At 44.9% G+C, this 18,185-nt stretch overlaps 1 protein-coding gene across 2 annotated transcripts in view; it reads right to left on the minus strand.

The window, feature by feature from the left end:
* The window catches only part of DSCAM (DS cell adhesion molecule), a 701,711-nt gene that overhangs the window by 149,230 nt on the left and 534,296 nt on the right, over positions 1-18,185 (minus strand). For both annotated transcript variants that reach the window (XM_058732055.1, XM_058732057.1), the window contains exon 11: positions 17,248-17,421. In XM_058732055.1, the coding sequence (XP_058588038.1) occupies positions 17,248-17,421 (174 nt within the window). The remainder of the gene's footprint in view (positions 1-17,247; positions 17,422-18,185) is intronic.

Consider the following 18,185-nt stretch of genomic DNA (forward strand, 5'->3'; position numbering starts at 1 on the left):
TAGCCTGATGCATCGTCTATAGTTTGTGTTAAAATCCCATGTCCACAGTGGACATACGTGATGGATGGCCTGCTAATGCAGTGCAAAAGGCAGGCATTTTACAATTCCTCCAGAAGGATCAACCCAGAATTTCTGAATCCCCAGACAGCCTCACCGTGGCCTCCTTTTATCTCCGCTGCTAATCAGTAAAAGGGCAGCACTCACATTAAGACTCCGCCAAAGTGCCAGTGCCGGCTTGGCGACGGCTGCTGTGTGGCACTGCGTGCGGCTGCCATTCCCAGCCTCACCGCTAATGAGAACATTTGAAATATTACTGACATGTCGTGTCCACGGAGGCTGCCGGAAGTAATTAAGCACAGCTTCAGTGGAGGGCTACGTTGGCACATCCAAGACCTGAATGGCCAACGAGCGAGGGAGGGGCTGTGAGCGTGTGTTACCTGGCCCAGCGTCCCCAAGACCTCCTCCTTCCCAGCCCTGCCCTGTTCATCACACCAGTTCAGGGGCTGCTGAGGCCACGGAGATCCAGCTCGATCTCTGTCTTGCCACACCCTGAAAAACAGTGCAGGCTTTGCGGCATATTTCTGGGCTCTGGCATCCTGGTTCTGGAACACGGCGCCTATACTCTCTTTGTTAATCAGTGCAGTATATTCAGGATGCCATTTTGTAGATGCAGCTTGGAAATGATAAGGCATAACTGGCTGCCAAAGACAGGTCTGAACAGACACAGGACTAGCATGTGATGGAGAGTGAAGGCCACTACAAAGCACATAGCAGAAGAATACTGAATGGCAGAAAAATATTGACAGGATGTAGATAGAACTGGGCAGGATGTAGATAGAACTGATAGAACTTACTTCCAAGAGTAAGCTGTCCCAGGGGTGCCTGGGTGGCTCAGTCGGTTAAGCGGCCAACTTCAGCTCAGGTCATGATCTTGTGGTTCATGGGTTAGAGCCCCGGAGCCTGGAGCCTGCTTTGGATTCTCTCTCCCTCTCTCTCTGCCCCTCCCCTGCTTGCACTCTGTCTCTGTCTCTCTCTGTCTCTCTCTCAAAAATAAATAATAAAACATTAAAAAAAAGAGTAAGTTGTCCTGAGGTGTCTGGGTGGCTCAGTTGGTTAAGTGTCCAACTCTTCATCTCGGCTCAGGTCATGATCTCACGGTTCACAAGATCATGCTCTGCGTCGGGCTCTGTACTGACAGGGCAAAGCCTGCTTGGGATTCTCTCTGTCCCTCTCTCTCTGCTCTTCCCCAGCTTGTGCACACGCATGTGTGTTTTTTCTTTCCCTTTCTCTCAAAATAAATAAATAAACATGAAAAAAATTTTTTAAAAAGTAAGTTGTCCTCTCCTCTGCCTTTTCTTGGGAGCTGGCAGCCCTAAGAAACATGCACCTGTGGTGGGCAGATTCTGTGATGGCCCCCGGTGATTCCGGCCCTGGTACTCATGCCCCCATGGAAGCCCTCCATCTTGAGTGTGGGCAGTACCTGTGAGTGTAACCAACAGACGTGGCAAATTTCATGGGACGTTGCTCCTGTGCACAGGCCCCATGAGATTCTAACTTCCATCTTGTGACTGTCTGTTGCCTCCTCACCTTGCGTGTTTTGGTAAAGCAATCAACCGTGGCGGAGATGTCCCCATTGCAAAGAATGTAGGGCAGCCTCTGACCAATAGCCACAAAGGAGGTAAGGTCTTCAGTCCAACAGCTTTGGAGGAATGAATCCTGACACCAACTACATGAACTTGGAAGCAAGGCCTTCCCTAGGTGAGCCTTCAGATGAGACCTCAGCTCACGCCTTGATTGCAGCCTTCAGAGACACTGAAGAAGGCTTAGGTAAGGGATGCCTGGCCTCCTGACCCATGGACATTGGGAGATGATAGATGTGTGCTGTTCCAAGACACTAAGTCTGGGATAATTGGTTACAAAGCCACAGAAACAAATGTCCACCTTCGGGGAGTGAGGCATGCATGACAGGTCCATACCTTGGTAAGGCACAAAAGCTGTCAGGAGCCCAGTGATGCACAGGATTGCCTGGGTAAGTCTGTTGAATTCTCGGCTCAAGTTAGGAAGTTCTTTGCCTAGAGACATGAGCAGCCCTGTCCCATATCTGTTTTGTCATCAACAAATGAGATGCTATTGTTTGACTCCTTTGCCTCTTTCATACTTTTCAGATATACTTTTCTTGGGCAGGAAAAAGAAAAATACTTCTATGAGGTCTCCTTTAAAACACCCCATGTGAATGTTGGGATCAGGGAAGATTTTTCTACCTTTTTACTTATTATTCCATTTTTAAAAGATCTGGGAACAAGTGTACTTATTACAATCAGAAAAAAAAGAAAGTATTTTACTTAAAGGGACCAGCTAGAAGATATAAGCGGGTGCTAAGAAGGCAAGTTGCTATGGCCTCAGATTTGGTTTCTATGACTCAAGGTTAAGAATCAAAGTGCCCTGTCCTTAAATTTCCTAAAGAATACCAGGACCAGATTTCCACTTGGGACTTACTAAGCCTTGCTACTTACAACCATTAATCCAGTACCCACTCTTTCCTAGTGCAGAAAACAAAATTGGGGGGCACAGAGATGGAAGAGGCAATTGTAGCAAGACATGAGAGAGTGCTATGGCTCGAATCACTTGCCCCCCACCCAAATCCAAGCGAAGGAGGCTATAAGAGGAACCCACAGATGTTGGGAGTACCAAAACAGTGGGAGAATGAAACTCAGACTCCCCAATTACTACTTTCTACCCCTTTCTGCCATACCTGAGTTTATGCTAATGAGGTGATCCATGGTGGGCTCTCAGGTAGCTTGAAGTAGGGGCTGGCCATGCCAGAAGGCCAAAGCATGTGATTAAAGGTTGGAAATCATAGTCTCACCCCTGACCCTGGTGGAAGGTAGGGAGCTAGAAATTGAGTCCCATCATGATGCAATCAATCATACCTCAGCAGTGAAGCTTTTATAAAAACTCTGAATACTAAGACCTGGAGAACTTGCTGGTTTTGAACACATCAATGTACTGGGACGGCAACCTGCTTCAACTCTTACAGAGACAGACACTCCTGCACCCAGGATGACTCCAGATCTCGCCTATGTACCCATTCACCTGGCTGTTCGTTCATATCCTTTTCAATAAAACAACAATTTTTAGGCATAGGGCTTTCACGAGTTCTTTGAGTCATTCCAGAGAACTCTTAAACTGATAGGGTCTTGGGAAACCCCTAATTTGTAGCTGGCCATACAGAAGTAGGTGGCCTGGAGACTCCACTTAAAGTCAGAAGTTAGAACAGTTCTGAGGTACCGAGTCCTTTCATTTCTGGGATCAGACACTAACTGTAGGTAGTTAGCGACAGAATTGAATTGAATCGTAGGACACCCCGTTGGTGTCAGGGGATGGCTTTACAATGTAGGCTACAGGCTTTGACAGTCATCAAGTATTAGAGAAATATCCATAGCTAAGATAATAAGGGCTCCTTTGACTCTCACTATCTCCTCCTATAACCCCCAGAATAAAAGACCAAAACCTCTAGCCAGGGGGAGTGTGGAATGTCAGACTTAAGCTGTGGGCTTGGAAAGGTTGGGGAACTTGCCCAAGTCTACATAAGTAAGAAGTTAGTGGAACTAAGGGGCGCTTGGGTGGCTCAGGGGGTTAAGCATCGGCTCTTGATTTTGGCTCAGGTCATGATCTCATAGTTTGTGAGTTTGATCCTGGTGTTGGGCTCTGCACTGACAGCATGGAGTCTGCTTGGGATTCTCTCTCTCCCTCTTTCTGCACCCCCACTCTTTCTCTTTCTCAAAATAAATAAATAAACTTAAACAAAAGTAGTAGAAATGCGATTTGAAACCAGATTGTCTGATTTCAAAACCCAGACTCTTAACAACTATTACACAGGCTCATTAGAAGTTGCTAGGTATTTTGGGATTTTTAAAAAACTGATACCTTGGGGCGCCTGGGTGGCTTGGTCGGTTAAGCGTCCGACTTCGGCTCAGGTCATGATCTCACAGTCCGTGAGTTGGAGCCCCGCGTTGGGCTCTGTGCTGACAGCTCAGAGCCTGGAGCCTACTTCAGATTCTGTGTCTCCCTCTCTCTCTGAACCTCCCCCATTCATGCTCTGTCTCTCTCTGTCTCAAAAATAAATAAACATTAAAAAAATTTTTTTAATAAAAAAATAAAAAATAAAAACTGATACCTTTATTGAGGTATAATTCACATACCATGAAGTTCACGTTTGTTTTAATGTTTATTTATTTCTGAATGAGAGAGAGAGACAGAGAGACAGAGAGAGCGAGCGAGCAGGGGAGGGGCAGAGAAAGAGGGAAAGACAAAATCCTAAGCTGGCTTCATGCTATCAGCTATCAGCACAGAGCCTGATGCGGAGCTTGATCTCAGAACTGTGAGATCATGATCTAAGCCAAAATAAAGAGTCAATGCTTAACTGACTGAGCTACCCAGGTGCCCTGAAATTCATTTTTTAAAGTGTATAGTTTGTACAGTTCAGTGATTTTTAGTATATATACAGGGTTCTGCAAAATTCACCACTAATTCTAGAACATTCTAGAACATTTTTATCACCCCCAAAGGAAACCTTCTACCCATTTTCACTCCCTCGCCTTTGCTCCACATTCCCAGCCCTCGGTAACCACTAATCTACTTTCTGTCTTTGTGGATTTGCCTGTTGTGGATATTTCATATAAAAGGGACCACATGATACATGGTAATTTATTTATGTCTGGCTCCTTTAACTTAGCAGAATGTCTTCAAGGTACATCCATGTTGTAGAATGTATTCCTACTTCGTTTGTGTAGCTGAATGGTACTCTGTTACAGGACATACTGCATTTGGAGTATCCATTTGCCAGTTGATGGACATTTGGATTGTTTCCACATTTTAGCTATCATGAATAGTTGCATTCATGTACAAGTTTCTGTGTATACATATGTCTTCATTTATCTCGGGTATATGACTAGGAGCGGAATTACTGGGTCATATGTAACTCCATGTTTAAATTTTAGAGGAACTGCTAAACCACTGTGCAAAGTGGCTGCATCATTTCACCGTCTCACCAACAATACATGATGTTTCAATTTCTCCATGTCCTTGACGATGGACTTTGCTTTTTTTCTTTTAAGCCAACCTAATGGGTATGAAGTGATATGTGATTGGGGTTTTAATTTGCATTTCCCTAACTGAACTATGATATCGAACACCTTTTTATGTACTTATTGGCCACTTGTATACTGTCTTTAGATAAATGTCTTTTCAAATCCTTTATCTATTTTTTAATTGGTTTAGCTGTGTTTTTATTGTTGAGTTATAAGTGTTCTAGGTACAAGTACCCTATCAGATATAGGATTTACACATATTTCCCCCCATTCTTCAACTGTCTTTTCATTTTCTTGATGCATGCAATGTTTTAATTTCTATGAAGTCCAAGTTACGCATTTTTCCTTATGTCATGTATGCTGTTGGCTGGGAAGTTTGACTTGAGACACCATTTTCTTAAATATCTTTCCCTAAAATGAAATTTCTATTTCAAAAAGTAAGGACAGGACAAGATGTTCAGCAAATAACGTTAGGACAACTGACTAACCATTTGCAGAAAATATATTCACTCTTACAATTTACATCACAATGTCTTTCTTAAGTAGTACAAAGTTAATGGCAAGTATAGAAATCTGTATGTTTATAGAAATTAAAGAAATTTATATATTATATATTTAATATAGACTATTAATATCCCTTGGGTTGATAATAACTTTTTAATCAGGGTACAAAATGGGGGGAAAAACATTGGAAAGTTGTTATATTTAGCTATATAAAAAAATTTAAACTATATATCAAAACACTATAAAATAAAATTAAATGTTTCAGACTTGCAGTACTGGCAGAGTTCGGATAGACTAACCTTTCCTCCTATAACTATAACATCTAGATTTTGTATTCTGGGTATGTATGTATATATGCATGTATTTGTATATATGTGTGTGTGTATAGACAGAGAGGGAGGGAGGGAGGGAGACAGAGAGAGGTATTCAGGCAATGAAAGCAAGCAGAAACTGAATTAGCTGAGCTAAAATAGTATCTTCCCTTAAAGGATAAACCTCAGTGGGTGAGATCTGTGAATTTACTGGACACTTCTCTAGATTGGAGTATGAATTAGCTGTAGAGGCCAATTACTCCATCTATCAGAGGGCACACTTAAGGTCTGGAGGAGCAGTGAGAACATTAGGGGGACACCCTAGAGAGAAGGGAGTCACAGAGAGTGTCTAAGTCCCACCATTTTCACACGAGCCCAAATCGTGGATGACTACCGAAGAGTGCAGAAGCTCACAGTGGGCTCAGGGGAAAAGCATCAACTAGAGGCTGATCAAGGTTTCAGCTGCTGCTCACTGCAAGGGAGAGAGAGACCTTGGCGTTCAACTCCAGCTAGCTGAAAGCCAGCTAGGACAAAAGTCAGTCTTCGGAGGAACATAACAGAATCCAGAGTCTCTTCAATGTATCACTTATCAAGTACATGATTTTTAAAAACTTCCAGACATGGAAAATCACAGGTAAAATGTGTTCTCTATGAAACAGAAGCCATCAATAGAAACTGACCATAAAAGCACTCAGATGTTGCAAATAGCAAACAAGGATTGGAGCAGCTGCTGTAAATATGGCTGATGCTGTAACTTAATGCATGTGCATAATGAGTAGACAGATCGGAAATTGAGCAAAAAAATAGAGAATATAAAAAAGGAACCAAATAAAATCCTTGAACTGAAGAGTACACTAACTAAAATGAAAACTTCAGTGCATGAGCTTAATGCACACTGGAGACAGCTGGAGAAAGTGTCAGTAATGATAAAAATAGATTTAAAAATAGGCAATTTGATGACAGAGGGAAAAGACTGAAGAAAAATGTGCCAGAAGTATCAGAAACCTTAGTCCTGGGGCCGTATCCAATGGACTAGCATACGTGTCCTAGAATGAGACCTAAGAGAGAATAAAACGACGACAACAAAATCATGTGAAGAACTAATGGTTGAAAACTTCTCAGGTTTAAAGATCCTACCAGCTCCTCCATCCAAACCAACATAAGTACAAAGGAGACGACATATAGGTACATTACGGTCAAACTCTGAAATCCCAAGAGAATGAAAATCTTAAAAGCGGCCAGAGAAAAATGACCCATCAAGTATGGGGGTGGTAACCCTGACCGGACTCTAATTCTTGGAGAACCAAAACACTACCCTGGTCCCCCAGTCAGGGGCTTCTATAGGTCAGGGGGCAATACATTCTGGCGTAGGTCTGGTTTCCAGTGGACCCAATGAATCTTCAAACCTATCCTGTGGTTATTTCCCCCATTCCAGAATGTGCCACTTGGTAACTGGCAGAACGCCCACATGGTTCTCAAACTGCTGAGTGAGGGCTATTATGATAGGAAAGGCCAAGTGGACGCCGGGAGAACTGCCTCTTCTTATCAGCATAGCAAACCAGAAATTAAAGCCCCATTGCTAGAAGGACTACAGAGATTAGCGCACTAGGAAAATGGGTCGTGGTGGAGCTGAAGGAGTTGGCCACTGGGGACGGTCCCATCAAGGAGCTCTGGGCTCCACCAGCTCAGCATGGGGGCCAGAGGGATCTCTCTGGGTTTCTAAAAGGTGGCCTTTCTAAGCACAGGCCATGGGAAGCAGAATCCCTGAGACCCAGAGACAGACGCAAACCCCCAGTCTCCTGGGACTGTCACAAGACTGCCACCTGCTCTTCTGGCTGGCTCTCCTGCCTCTCTGCGCTCCTCCCATAAGTCAGATGCAATATAGAATTTTGAGTGTGGGTGTCAGAATGAGAGTATTATTGTCATGATACTTTTCCTCCGCTCAAAATCCTCCAATGGTGTCTCATCATCATTGAAATAAAGTTCAAAGTTTGACTGTGGATCCAGCCCCTGCCCAGGTCTCTTCGCCCCGCCATGTACCTTGTACTCCAAGCACATGGTCTCCTTGCTGCTCTGCAAACATAACCAGTTTCTACCTCGAGCCTTTGCACTTGCTACTCCATCATCTGGAATGTTCTCTCCAAGCACACACACAACCCATTTCCTTCATTCTGTTCTCTGCCAGGCTTTATGCTAAACACCGATGCACATGTCATTCTCCCCATGGAGATGTAAACTAGTTCTGTCTTGTTCATCCGATGTGCAGTGTCTAGAACAGTCCTGGAGGCTAGCAGGAGCCCAGTCAATACTGCCGACCAGACCAGTGGGCAGAAAGGACAAGAGGCAGCCAGAGGACCGAAGGGGGCAGCTAGGCAGCGACCCCATGGCCCAGGGCCAGATGGGAATAAAGGCATCTCAGTGGGTGCCGGCGTGGAGGGTGACAGCTAGCTGAGGACTCAGAAGACTGATGCCAACACCCACAGAAGGCCGTGGGGGAAGAAGGATCTTAATCAACCAAGAAACCCCTGAAGAGCTGAGATTACCCCAAAGAGGCAACACATAACTTCTCAGCTGCTGGGTAGAAGGGAGTCTCTAACCAGGAGGAGGAAGAGGAAGCAACTAAATAAAAGAGAAAAATACACTCACCTCGCCTCGGAAGAGTACCATCCTGAGAAACATTTTTAAAAATCCTGTTTGTTTTTCTCAGTCTCCCTCCACCAGGCACTGGCCTCCCTGCTCTGGGGACACCAGATGTTCCCCAGACCTGCATGCTGTCCTTGACCCTCCAATGCCATTCTTCCCTCAGACTTGTTCTACCCCGACCCAAAGCATCAGGCTTTATGAGTCCCTATAATAGTTCCTCAACTCAAATAAAACTCCCCAGTCCCTCAGAGGTGTTTATTTCAGCCTGACTGCTGAGGAGAGCAGCATGGCTGAATCAAGTCCCAGGAATTTCTGAGGATGCTGTCTCCTTACCTATTGTGCTGGGATGTCTCCAGTTGCAAACAAGAAGGCCTTGACCCACATTGGTTTAGACAGAAAGGCAACCGAGTAATTAGTCTTCTACAACTATGAGTTCAGAGGATTCAAGATGCAGAACAGTAGGGGTAAAACTCCACTTTTCCTCTTTTCTTAATGCTACCTTCTTCTAGGTATTGGTTGTATCCTGGGAACAATACCAAAATGGCTGCCACGGATCAAGGTGTCACCTCCAGGCGGGGCCAAGAATCAAAAGAGATGAGCATCTCTGGCACAGTTGCCTATTAAGAATAAGGAAATCTTTTCCAGAAGGTCTCTTCTTACATTTTGTTGGCCCAAACTGGGTCTCATGCCCATCTTTAAACCAATTATGTCCAAAGGGAATAGGCTGCTCGTGGTTTCTTCAGACTAGAGTTCGTATCCATGGGTTTAGACAGATTAGGATTTACCTGCTGGAGCAGGTGATGTAGTTATAGTGTGCTTCTCTCAAACACAAGACTCTACAGAAGATCTCTGTTATCACTGTGTGCATTCATGTTCCAGGCCTGCCACAACAAAGCACCACCAACTGGGTGGCCTAAAACAACAGAAATGTATTCTATCACAGCTCGGGAGGCCCCAAGTCTGAAATCAAAGTGCTGGTAGGATTGTTCTCCCTCTGAAGACTCTAGGGGAATATCCTTCTTTTTCTCTTCCAGCTTCCCTTTGCTGGTGGCAGCATTATCCTGTCTCTGTTTCTGTCTTCACATGACCCTGTGCCCTCATGACTAGTTCCAAAATTTCCCTTTTTATAAGGACATCAGTCATATTAGATTAAAGGCCACCTTACTCTAATAAAATCTCATTTTAACTAATTTCATCTGCAAGGACGCCATTTCCAAATAAGGTCACATTCTAAGATACTAGGGGTCAGGACTTCAATATATGAATTTTGGGGGCACACAATTCAACACTTAACACTGAGAGACGAGGCTGAAATTGGAGCTGGCAACAAATTACAGTGATTTAGTCTTCCCATTTTACAAATTCCTTATTAACCCCAAAGGATCTTCAGCTGGTAGAATTCCAGGCTCATTTAAGAAGTGAAATGCAAATGTTTCTGTGGAGTACAAGACGCTCTCCCTGGAAGGAGCCGCCATCCACCATTGGCAATTACAGCCGTGGAGCGTTGTCTACTGGCTGACAAGTGGCCCCCCCCTTTTCCATTCTTACTTTCCCATGCCCCTTCCCATCCTCTGCTCCTGCACCCAGGCATTGCCATGAAAAGCGTAGATATTTTTGACAGCTGGACCAGAAAAGGGAAGGGTGAGGGATATGAGTGTGTGCATACATGTAGAATATATCGGAGTGGGGGCTGGCGGACTCTAAAGTCATGAAAATGTGTCACCTGGATGTTTTGGAGTCAGGGGCACCTCATACTCTATAACAGACACTAATGTGGCTTGTTTGGGGGGAGTCATAAGCTGTAATTCAGGAATGATGATGATAATTATAATAACAGCCCTAACATCAACCACAACAGTAGCCGCCATTGCTCTGCAACAACCACGTCAGGAATTTTTACTGAGTGCTTCAGTGATGGGTCATGCCAGCCTTATAGGGATCCCACGAGAGACGTATTTTCTGTGACTCTAATCTACGGAGGCTTGGAGAGAGGGAGCCCAGGCTGTGTGAGCTTCGAGCCTGACTGGCAACCACAGAGTTACATCGCTTTGATTCATTTATGTCACACGTGGCATAAGGCCGTGGTAAGAGTGTGGACATGAAGCAAAGGTAGTGAAATAGAAAATCCTAGTTTTCAACAGAACCCAGGCTGCTGCCTGACTCAGGGCTGCTTACTCCTCCTTAGCCCCTTCTACCCTCTCATTGTGTGCCTGGCTGCTTCCAGTCCAGTGCTCCGAGAGACACTGCAAGGAAAATACACAAGGCCATCCAGGATGTGATTTTTCCAGAACAGTGGTTCTTGATCTTCTTGCATCATGCATCCCTTTCAGGGAATCACGAAGGCCACAGTGTTTCCCCTCAGCAAAAAAACCACACGTTTGCACCTGATATCAAGGGGTCCCAGAACCTCATGGGATCTGCCTACAGGGGCCCATGAGTCAAAGTGTGATTTAGAAGCTCCTGAGTTAAGGGGCACCTGGGTGACTCAGTCGGTTGAGCGTCTGACTTTAGCTCAGGTCATGATCTCGTGGTTTGTGAGTTCGAGCCCCACATCGGGCTCTGTGCTAACAAACAGCTCGGAGCCTGGAGCCTGCTTACGATTCTGTGTCTCACTCTCTTTCCCCCTCCCCTGCTCATGCTCTGCCTCTCTCTGTCTCTCAAAAGTGAATAAATGTTGAAAAAAAAATTTAGAAGCTCCCGAATTAAAATATCAGGGAAAACAGCATTGGACCCACTCAGCTATCTTGGCAGGTTAGGAAACAAAAAAATTATAATTTAGTAATTCTATATATTCAAAACTGTCCTCTCTTGCTAAGAACAAAGCAGCCTGAAAACAAACCTTATTTTGCTTTTAGAGGAAAGGGTGTCCTGTCAAAGTGACTGGGAGGGGCCTGGAAAACATTTTATAGGAATTATTAAGGCCATCACAGCCTCACGGAGGGCCAGCTGGGGGCCCTGCTCCTCCTTTTAGGAGTCTCACAGAGCCATCGCAAAGACTAGAGGGGATTTTTATTTAGCTAACGAGGTGTAGGGTAAAGATCTGTGGGGACACAGTGTGAGGGTAGGAAGTCACAGAAGTTGAATGGATTCTCGGAGATGGCGGTAGATTCTTGAACGCCACCCCCCAACATATCCTCCCCAGCAAAGGCAGGACTTGAGTGGCCTGAGATCCTATCACATCACCAAGGTCTATCCAGAAATATCATGGCCAACGTCCAGGAGACTGACCAAAGCTGACAGTGAGTGTACATGAGCTGCAAGGCCTATGTGCCCGAATCCTGGAGGAAAAAGAGATGTCTGCATGGTACCCAGGGACCTGCCTGGGCTGAGCCCGAGGGAGGCTTGGGGACCGAGGCCCCACCACATCCTGCGGGTTGGCTCTGAGAGGCAGTGGCATCACTGGATCCGGAGAGCAACCACCTCTCCGGGCAGCACCCTGCTCCTGTTTGGTAAGGGACATTCTTTCATCCTGCATGCAGTGTCAAAACAGGAGCTGTTTGTGCATCGGGGCCTCAGATCCACACAGAGATCAGTTCCAGGGAGCATGCGGGCCCAGAGGCAGAAAGTGGGGAGGGGAGGACGTGATTCTGGCACCTGGGAGAAACATTCGGGACACCGACTCATCCCCTTGAGAGATCCAGCGGTCTGGGGCAGCTCTTTTCTTACTACAACCAACCAACCAGATCTCCCAGCTCGCACAAGGTCTGGGCATGGAGACGCTCTGCAGCGCCCCCGTGGGCCTGGGGCGAGGGTGCAGCGTTGTCACCAGAGGCCAGACAGAAAGTTTGGAAAGTAGAGTCTGATGGAAAGGACAGCCCGGTGTCCCTCTGTCTTTTCTGCCGAAGTCCTCAACAACATTTGATGTTTCGGGTCCCTATTCCGGGCACGCGTTTTGGTAAAAGCTAAGCTGTGACTGGGATAATAATGAATAATGTGGTTCCAGAAACAGCAAGACCAACAAACCTGAAGGATTTGAACGGTTATTTTTCTATCCCACTGGTCGCTGTCCCTGACGGTTCATCCAAGCTTGGTTGCCTCATCTCTGCTCACAGCCTCCATGTGTCTGATGTCAAAAACGCATGTGTGTGTGTGTGTGTGTGTGTGTGGTGGGGTGGGGGTGGGGGTTCACCATCAAATTGCTCTCCTAGTGCAGTAGTGGTTTTTGAAAGCACCCGAGTGAAAGAACTTCCCAGACAAGAGGCTCGCTCAGCCAGTGCAAGGTTCTCGCGTCCCCAGTGGGCCCCTGGCAACCGGGGCTGTTGGGAGAGTTCAGGTCCTTCAGATGTGTATAAAACCAGCACCAGCCGTCCTGGGAATCCAGACTATTGTCCAAGAAGCCGCCTTAATTTCCTGACATTGCTTGATCGGGCAGAAAGTTCTGTCCTATTACATTTAGAAATATTTGCAGCCCTGGGGCGCCTGGGTGGCGCAGTCGGTTGAGCGTCCGACTTCAGCCAGGTCACGATCTCGCGGTCCGTGAGTTCGAGCCCCGCGTCGGGCTCTGGACTGACGGCTCGGAGCCTGGAGCCTGTTTCCGATTCTGCGTCTCCCTCTCTCTCTGCCCCTCCCCCGTTCATGCTCTGTCTCTCTCTGTCCCAAAAATAAATAAAAAACGTTGAAAAAAAAATTAAAAAAAAAAGAAATATTTGCAGCCCACTTTTTAAAAATACGAATTATAAAAATGAGAGAGTACGTAAAATTTTTATTTAAAGCCGTGAAATTTCCTTTCTACCCAAACAATTTTTTTTTTCAGTTTGAAATCCCCAAACATTTTATTGATGATTCATAAACAGCTGGAGTCAGGAATAAGAGTTTCCAAAGGCACCACCCCCATGGGTCAGCATCACAGGGACAGTGAAAGTACCCCCCGCCTGGATCTCGGAAGTCATGATTCCTCTTCCTCCCCTACAACCCTTTCAGTTTCCTGTTCAGAGGATTTTCTGGAAGAATTCCAGTGTGCAGCACCATCACCCTGTACGGTTTCTTTCTCTCTTACCAGCAGGACCACCTGCTATGTGTATGTGCCACATCTGCACATAGAGTGCTTTCTGATTTACAGTGTATCTCCACATACATTATCCCATTTAATTTTCCTACCCCCCCCTCCCCAGGAAACGTGTGATTCTTCTTATTTTACAGGGTCAGAGAACTAAAGCAATTTGAGACCACTAGTGAGAAGTGGAGAACCAGAAGGACCAGATTGTTTGGGCTGCAACCTCGGGGGGCGGGGGGGGGGGCTCTTCACCCGACCCTGGGCTCCCTGTTAATTACATGACACTTCAGCCCTCCACGTCCATGGCACACAGGCTTTGAGGACTTTCCTAATTTTGACCCGGAATGTAGGATTCCTTGTTTTTCCCCAAGACGGTCTTCATTTAGGGGACAGAACTGATTGGAGGTTGTCCAAATAGCGGTTACCACCTCAAAGGAAACTTGTTACCACTTTTATGGAACCAATTCCAACGATACAGAGAAATTCTTTAGTGTGTGAAATATTGGAATCAACTGTTTGGGGGAGAGGGGGAGGACGCTTTGTTCCTTTTTTTTTGGTGATACCATGCAATGGTTTTCCCAGGGATTGGCCAGTAGTGTCCCTGTTATGCTCTCATTCCTCTCCTGGCTGCCGTTTGAATAGGTAGCTTTAGTTCATTTGGGATGATTTTTCTGTGTTTGTATGGAATGCAGTGTGTGTGTGTGTGTGTGTGTGTGTACATGGGTGTGGGTGCATGCCATTTTTAGGGCCATGTTAAGAGATTAAAATAAAAGAGAACGGGATGATGGTTCTTTCTCTTCTTGCCTCTACCTGGAAGGCATCTGGGTTTGCTGTGCACACACTGTAACTGCACATGTGCATGTGGGTGTGTGTCTACAGCTTAGTGCTCCCTTTCTGTCCTCTACAGAAGTAACAATAAAACATGTTACCATTCATAGGGGCATAAAGTCAGCCAGGGTGTGCTCTGTGCTCAACTTCCTATTTTCTTTCCTTTTTTTTTCACGTTTATTTTTTTACCTTTAAGAGAGAGAGAGCGAGCAGGGGAAGTGCAGAGAGAGGGGGGACAGAGGTTCCTAAGCGGGCTCTGTGCTGACAGCAGAGAGCCTGATGCGGGGCTCGAACTCACAATCCGTGACATCATGACCTGAGCCAAAGTCTGATGCTCAACTGACTGAGCCACCCAGGCGCCCCCTTCCTCCCTATTTTCATGGTAAAATAGATAATACCAAGCAGCAGATTTGCATTGCTGTGTGCTGCCTCCACGAGTCCGTTTTAATCCACTAAGTAGTCTGGTCACACAAATACACACAGAAAAAGCGAAGTTATCCCTGTTTGTTGTTACTGTTTCTTTTTTTTAATGGTATCATTTGAGTAACACCTCTATTTGTTGTATATCTCCTGTCTTTGTGCTTCTATAGCTTTCTTAAATTATTCTTTTTACTTTCCAGAATTCAAATAGTATGATTTTAAAAGGTTAAATATACCAGACACTTGAAACTGAACACATTTTAACCAAGGGTTAAAAACTGGTAGAATTAACTGTTACTAAAAGCATCTCTCTGCTAATAGTTTGTATGGTTTGAGAGAATCCAAACTTGGCCACCTCTAAGAACCATCTCTGTTTGACATTTGCTCACCTTTATTAAACGTTTCCCTGTCTAACCCCCTCCATGTACAGGGTACAACACGCGGACAGAGTTACCTCCTGCCTTGGGAGTTTTAATTTCTTCTCTCTGCTCTCTGTTCCCTCTTCCTCAAGCGCCCCTATCCACCCTCAAGGATTGGACCTGTTGATACCCACTGCATCGTCTAAGACTGAACTTAAATCCATGTGTTGTCACTGTGCAGTCACTGGTCCTACACACAAATGTAAATCACGCCCCTGTCTGCGCGCCTTTGTGTTTGGAACTCTTTTCCAGTGTATTCCACTGGATGGCAGTTGTATACACCCATTCCCCATCAACCCACAAGAAAGAAAGGTTGCTAAGGGCAGAAAGACATCTCCGTGGTCCTCTCCCACGCCCCACACTAAGAGCATCAAAGGTGTGTAGAGAGGAAATCTGGGGAAAACCAGCTTTTGTATTTTTAAATTCCACCCACTTAAAAGACTTTTTCTCCATAAAATGCTCCTTAGTCCCCACAAAATGAAAGTTATATCCTCCCCTGAAAGGTACAACTATGGCACATATCATATTACTCTCCATCTTGCATTAATATTAGTAAGCTCTATATACTTCCTTGTTATCTCCTCTTCCAAAACGTAAGTCCAGGGATGAAGTATTCACATCCTTCACAGGGCCCTGTATCTATTACAGCATAGATATAGACTTGCGGAATTTTTATAATTTTAAAATATTTCAAAGTGGCAAAATATAACCGAATTTAGAATCAAACATATTCACATTCTATTAAATATAATCAAATTAAAAAATATATTTCTTTTATTGGGGAAAGATGGATCAATATTGGCCAATACTGGTCTTCAGCTCTTGGGTTTCCTTCAAATATCATCAATTTATAATTTTTTAAGTTATCCTTTCAACTTTGGATTTATATGAAATGACAATTTGTCTTCAGATTCTTGCAAATCAGTTCCTCCAGAGTATAAAATTTAGAATCAAATTTATGTATTGGATATCTACAAAACATGTTTTAAAGCAACCCTATTTCAAACTGTAATTTTTTCATGATATAAAAGTATAGCAAATAAATAGCTTGATATTTTCAGCATTACGTTGGAAATATAACGGACTAGAATAAATTCTGAGTGAAATAGGGCGGATACTAGCATTTGTGCAGTCAGCTTAAATCTCTCTCTCTCACACACACATATACATAAGACCCACTGAGATTCACTTTTAAATTCAATCCCTCTAATGAGAGATACGGTAGAGGTCTTTTCCAGCCTACTGAGAACACAATTAAAATAAAAAAGAGAAAGGCCGATCAAAGCCTTATCTGGAAGAGATCACAATTTATCTAACAGAAAATTGCACAAATGGACAAAGACATAAGTAATTCGCTGTAAACTAGGCGCCCAACCATTTGCTAAAAAGCAGCAACTTTACAAAAGCTGGCCCGTTTTACGTCCTTCCTTTGGTGGTTTACTTACCAAAGTAGAAAAATAATCTCATTATAAGTCGCCCTCTCCTATAAAACGGGTCAGCAACATGGACCCTAGGCAGGGTGTTACATGTTCCTGTCTTGTAGTTGTGTGTCTTTGGTAATGAGGTTTCCGGCTGCTTGATTTCATAAGGATCTCTAAAAGGAAACCTAGGGACAAGCCAGCTTGCAAATCATAAAATGCGTGGAAACAGACGTCTGAAAAGAGCACACACAAGACCATACGCTGGGCTTTTCCGCAGTAAAATCAACAGAATAGAAATGTGGGCACTAAAGGCAGAGGCCCACTCACCTGCTAGGTATGCACGGCCAAGGGAACCCAAGGCACACGAGCATGTGGCCCCAGACACCGGGCACACAGTCAGGCTATTGCAACCGGCTGGATTTTTGCCCTCCTCTTCGGTCGTGTCCCAGGCGAGCAAAACCTCAAACCTCAGCTGTAGCCAACCAACATTTTGTTTTGTTTTGTTTTGTTTTGTTTTGTTTTGTTTTGTTTTGTTTTAAACAGATGTGTGCGGAGACAATGGCAACTTTAAGCACAAAAAGACCTATTTAGGTAAAACAAAGCATTCTTCTTCCTTACTTTTCACCGTGAGGTACATGGACTTGCTGACGTCTGCACCCACATCGTTGCTGACCTTGCACAGGTAGTAGCCGCTGTCTTCCTCCACGACGTGCTTGATCAATAAGGACCCGTTGCTCAGAACCTGAATTCGGCCATTCAGGGCGATTGGTTGGAACTGGGGAACCCCAGCACCTGGAGGAGAACAAGAAGGAGGAAGGATGATGCCGACAGAAACACACAAGGGGAGACAGTGAGTTCAAGTTCACGCAGCTTAGTACAGAGAAGTGAGGGGTATTTACCATCTAGAGGGCAGTCGTGGGATACGCGGAATTTTTTCCCCCCAACGTGTAAATTCTTGTTTGGAGAGAAGCACATTTATTTAAAACGACACTGCTTCAGACTCTGAGAGAGAGAGTAAGAGACTGTTACAGGTCGTTTCTACACAAAAAGCCAAATCTGATGAGTGTTAAGTAGCTGATAAATTATTCAAAGACATCACAGTGGAACAGCAGAGGAGTAGACGCCTCTCCTGAGACTAAATAGAAGCCTTGTGTTCCCAGGGAATTACTATGAATGTAAACAAGGAATGTTCCAGGGACAGGGCATTTGAAGACTTTGCTTGCGGTGAGTGTACAAAGAGAATACAAGTATCGCAGGTTTCTCTTCTAAGCACAGTCACGCTGCAGTCTAGACACACATGCATGTTAGTATCACTTAATGTCGTCTAAATAAATAAGTCAGATGGTGCCAGTAAGACAGCACACAATTAAAACACCGCTCTCCTCAGAGTATGGCGTTCAAGGAGAAAATGCCACCGATGACACGTGCCGTGGACAGAGGTGTGATATGACTCATATGGAAGATCCTTACGAAACTGTTCTGAAAAAAAATATCTTTTAGAAGTAATAAAAAGCAGGACCAAGGGTGGTCTAGGGAGATTTCCGGGAAGACGGCGG

The sequence above is a fragment of the Neofelis nebulosa genome, chromosome 5, assembly GCF_028018385.1.
Source record: "Neofelis nebulosa isolate mNeoNeb1 chromosome 5, mNeoNeb1.pri, whole genome shotgun sequence".
In the NCBI taxonomy this organism is placed as follows: Eukaryota; Metazoa; Chordata; class Mammalia; order Carnivora; family Felidae; genus Neofelis; species Neofelis nebulosa.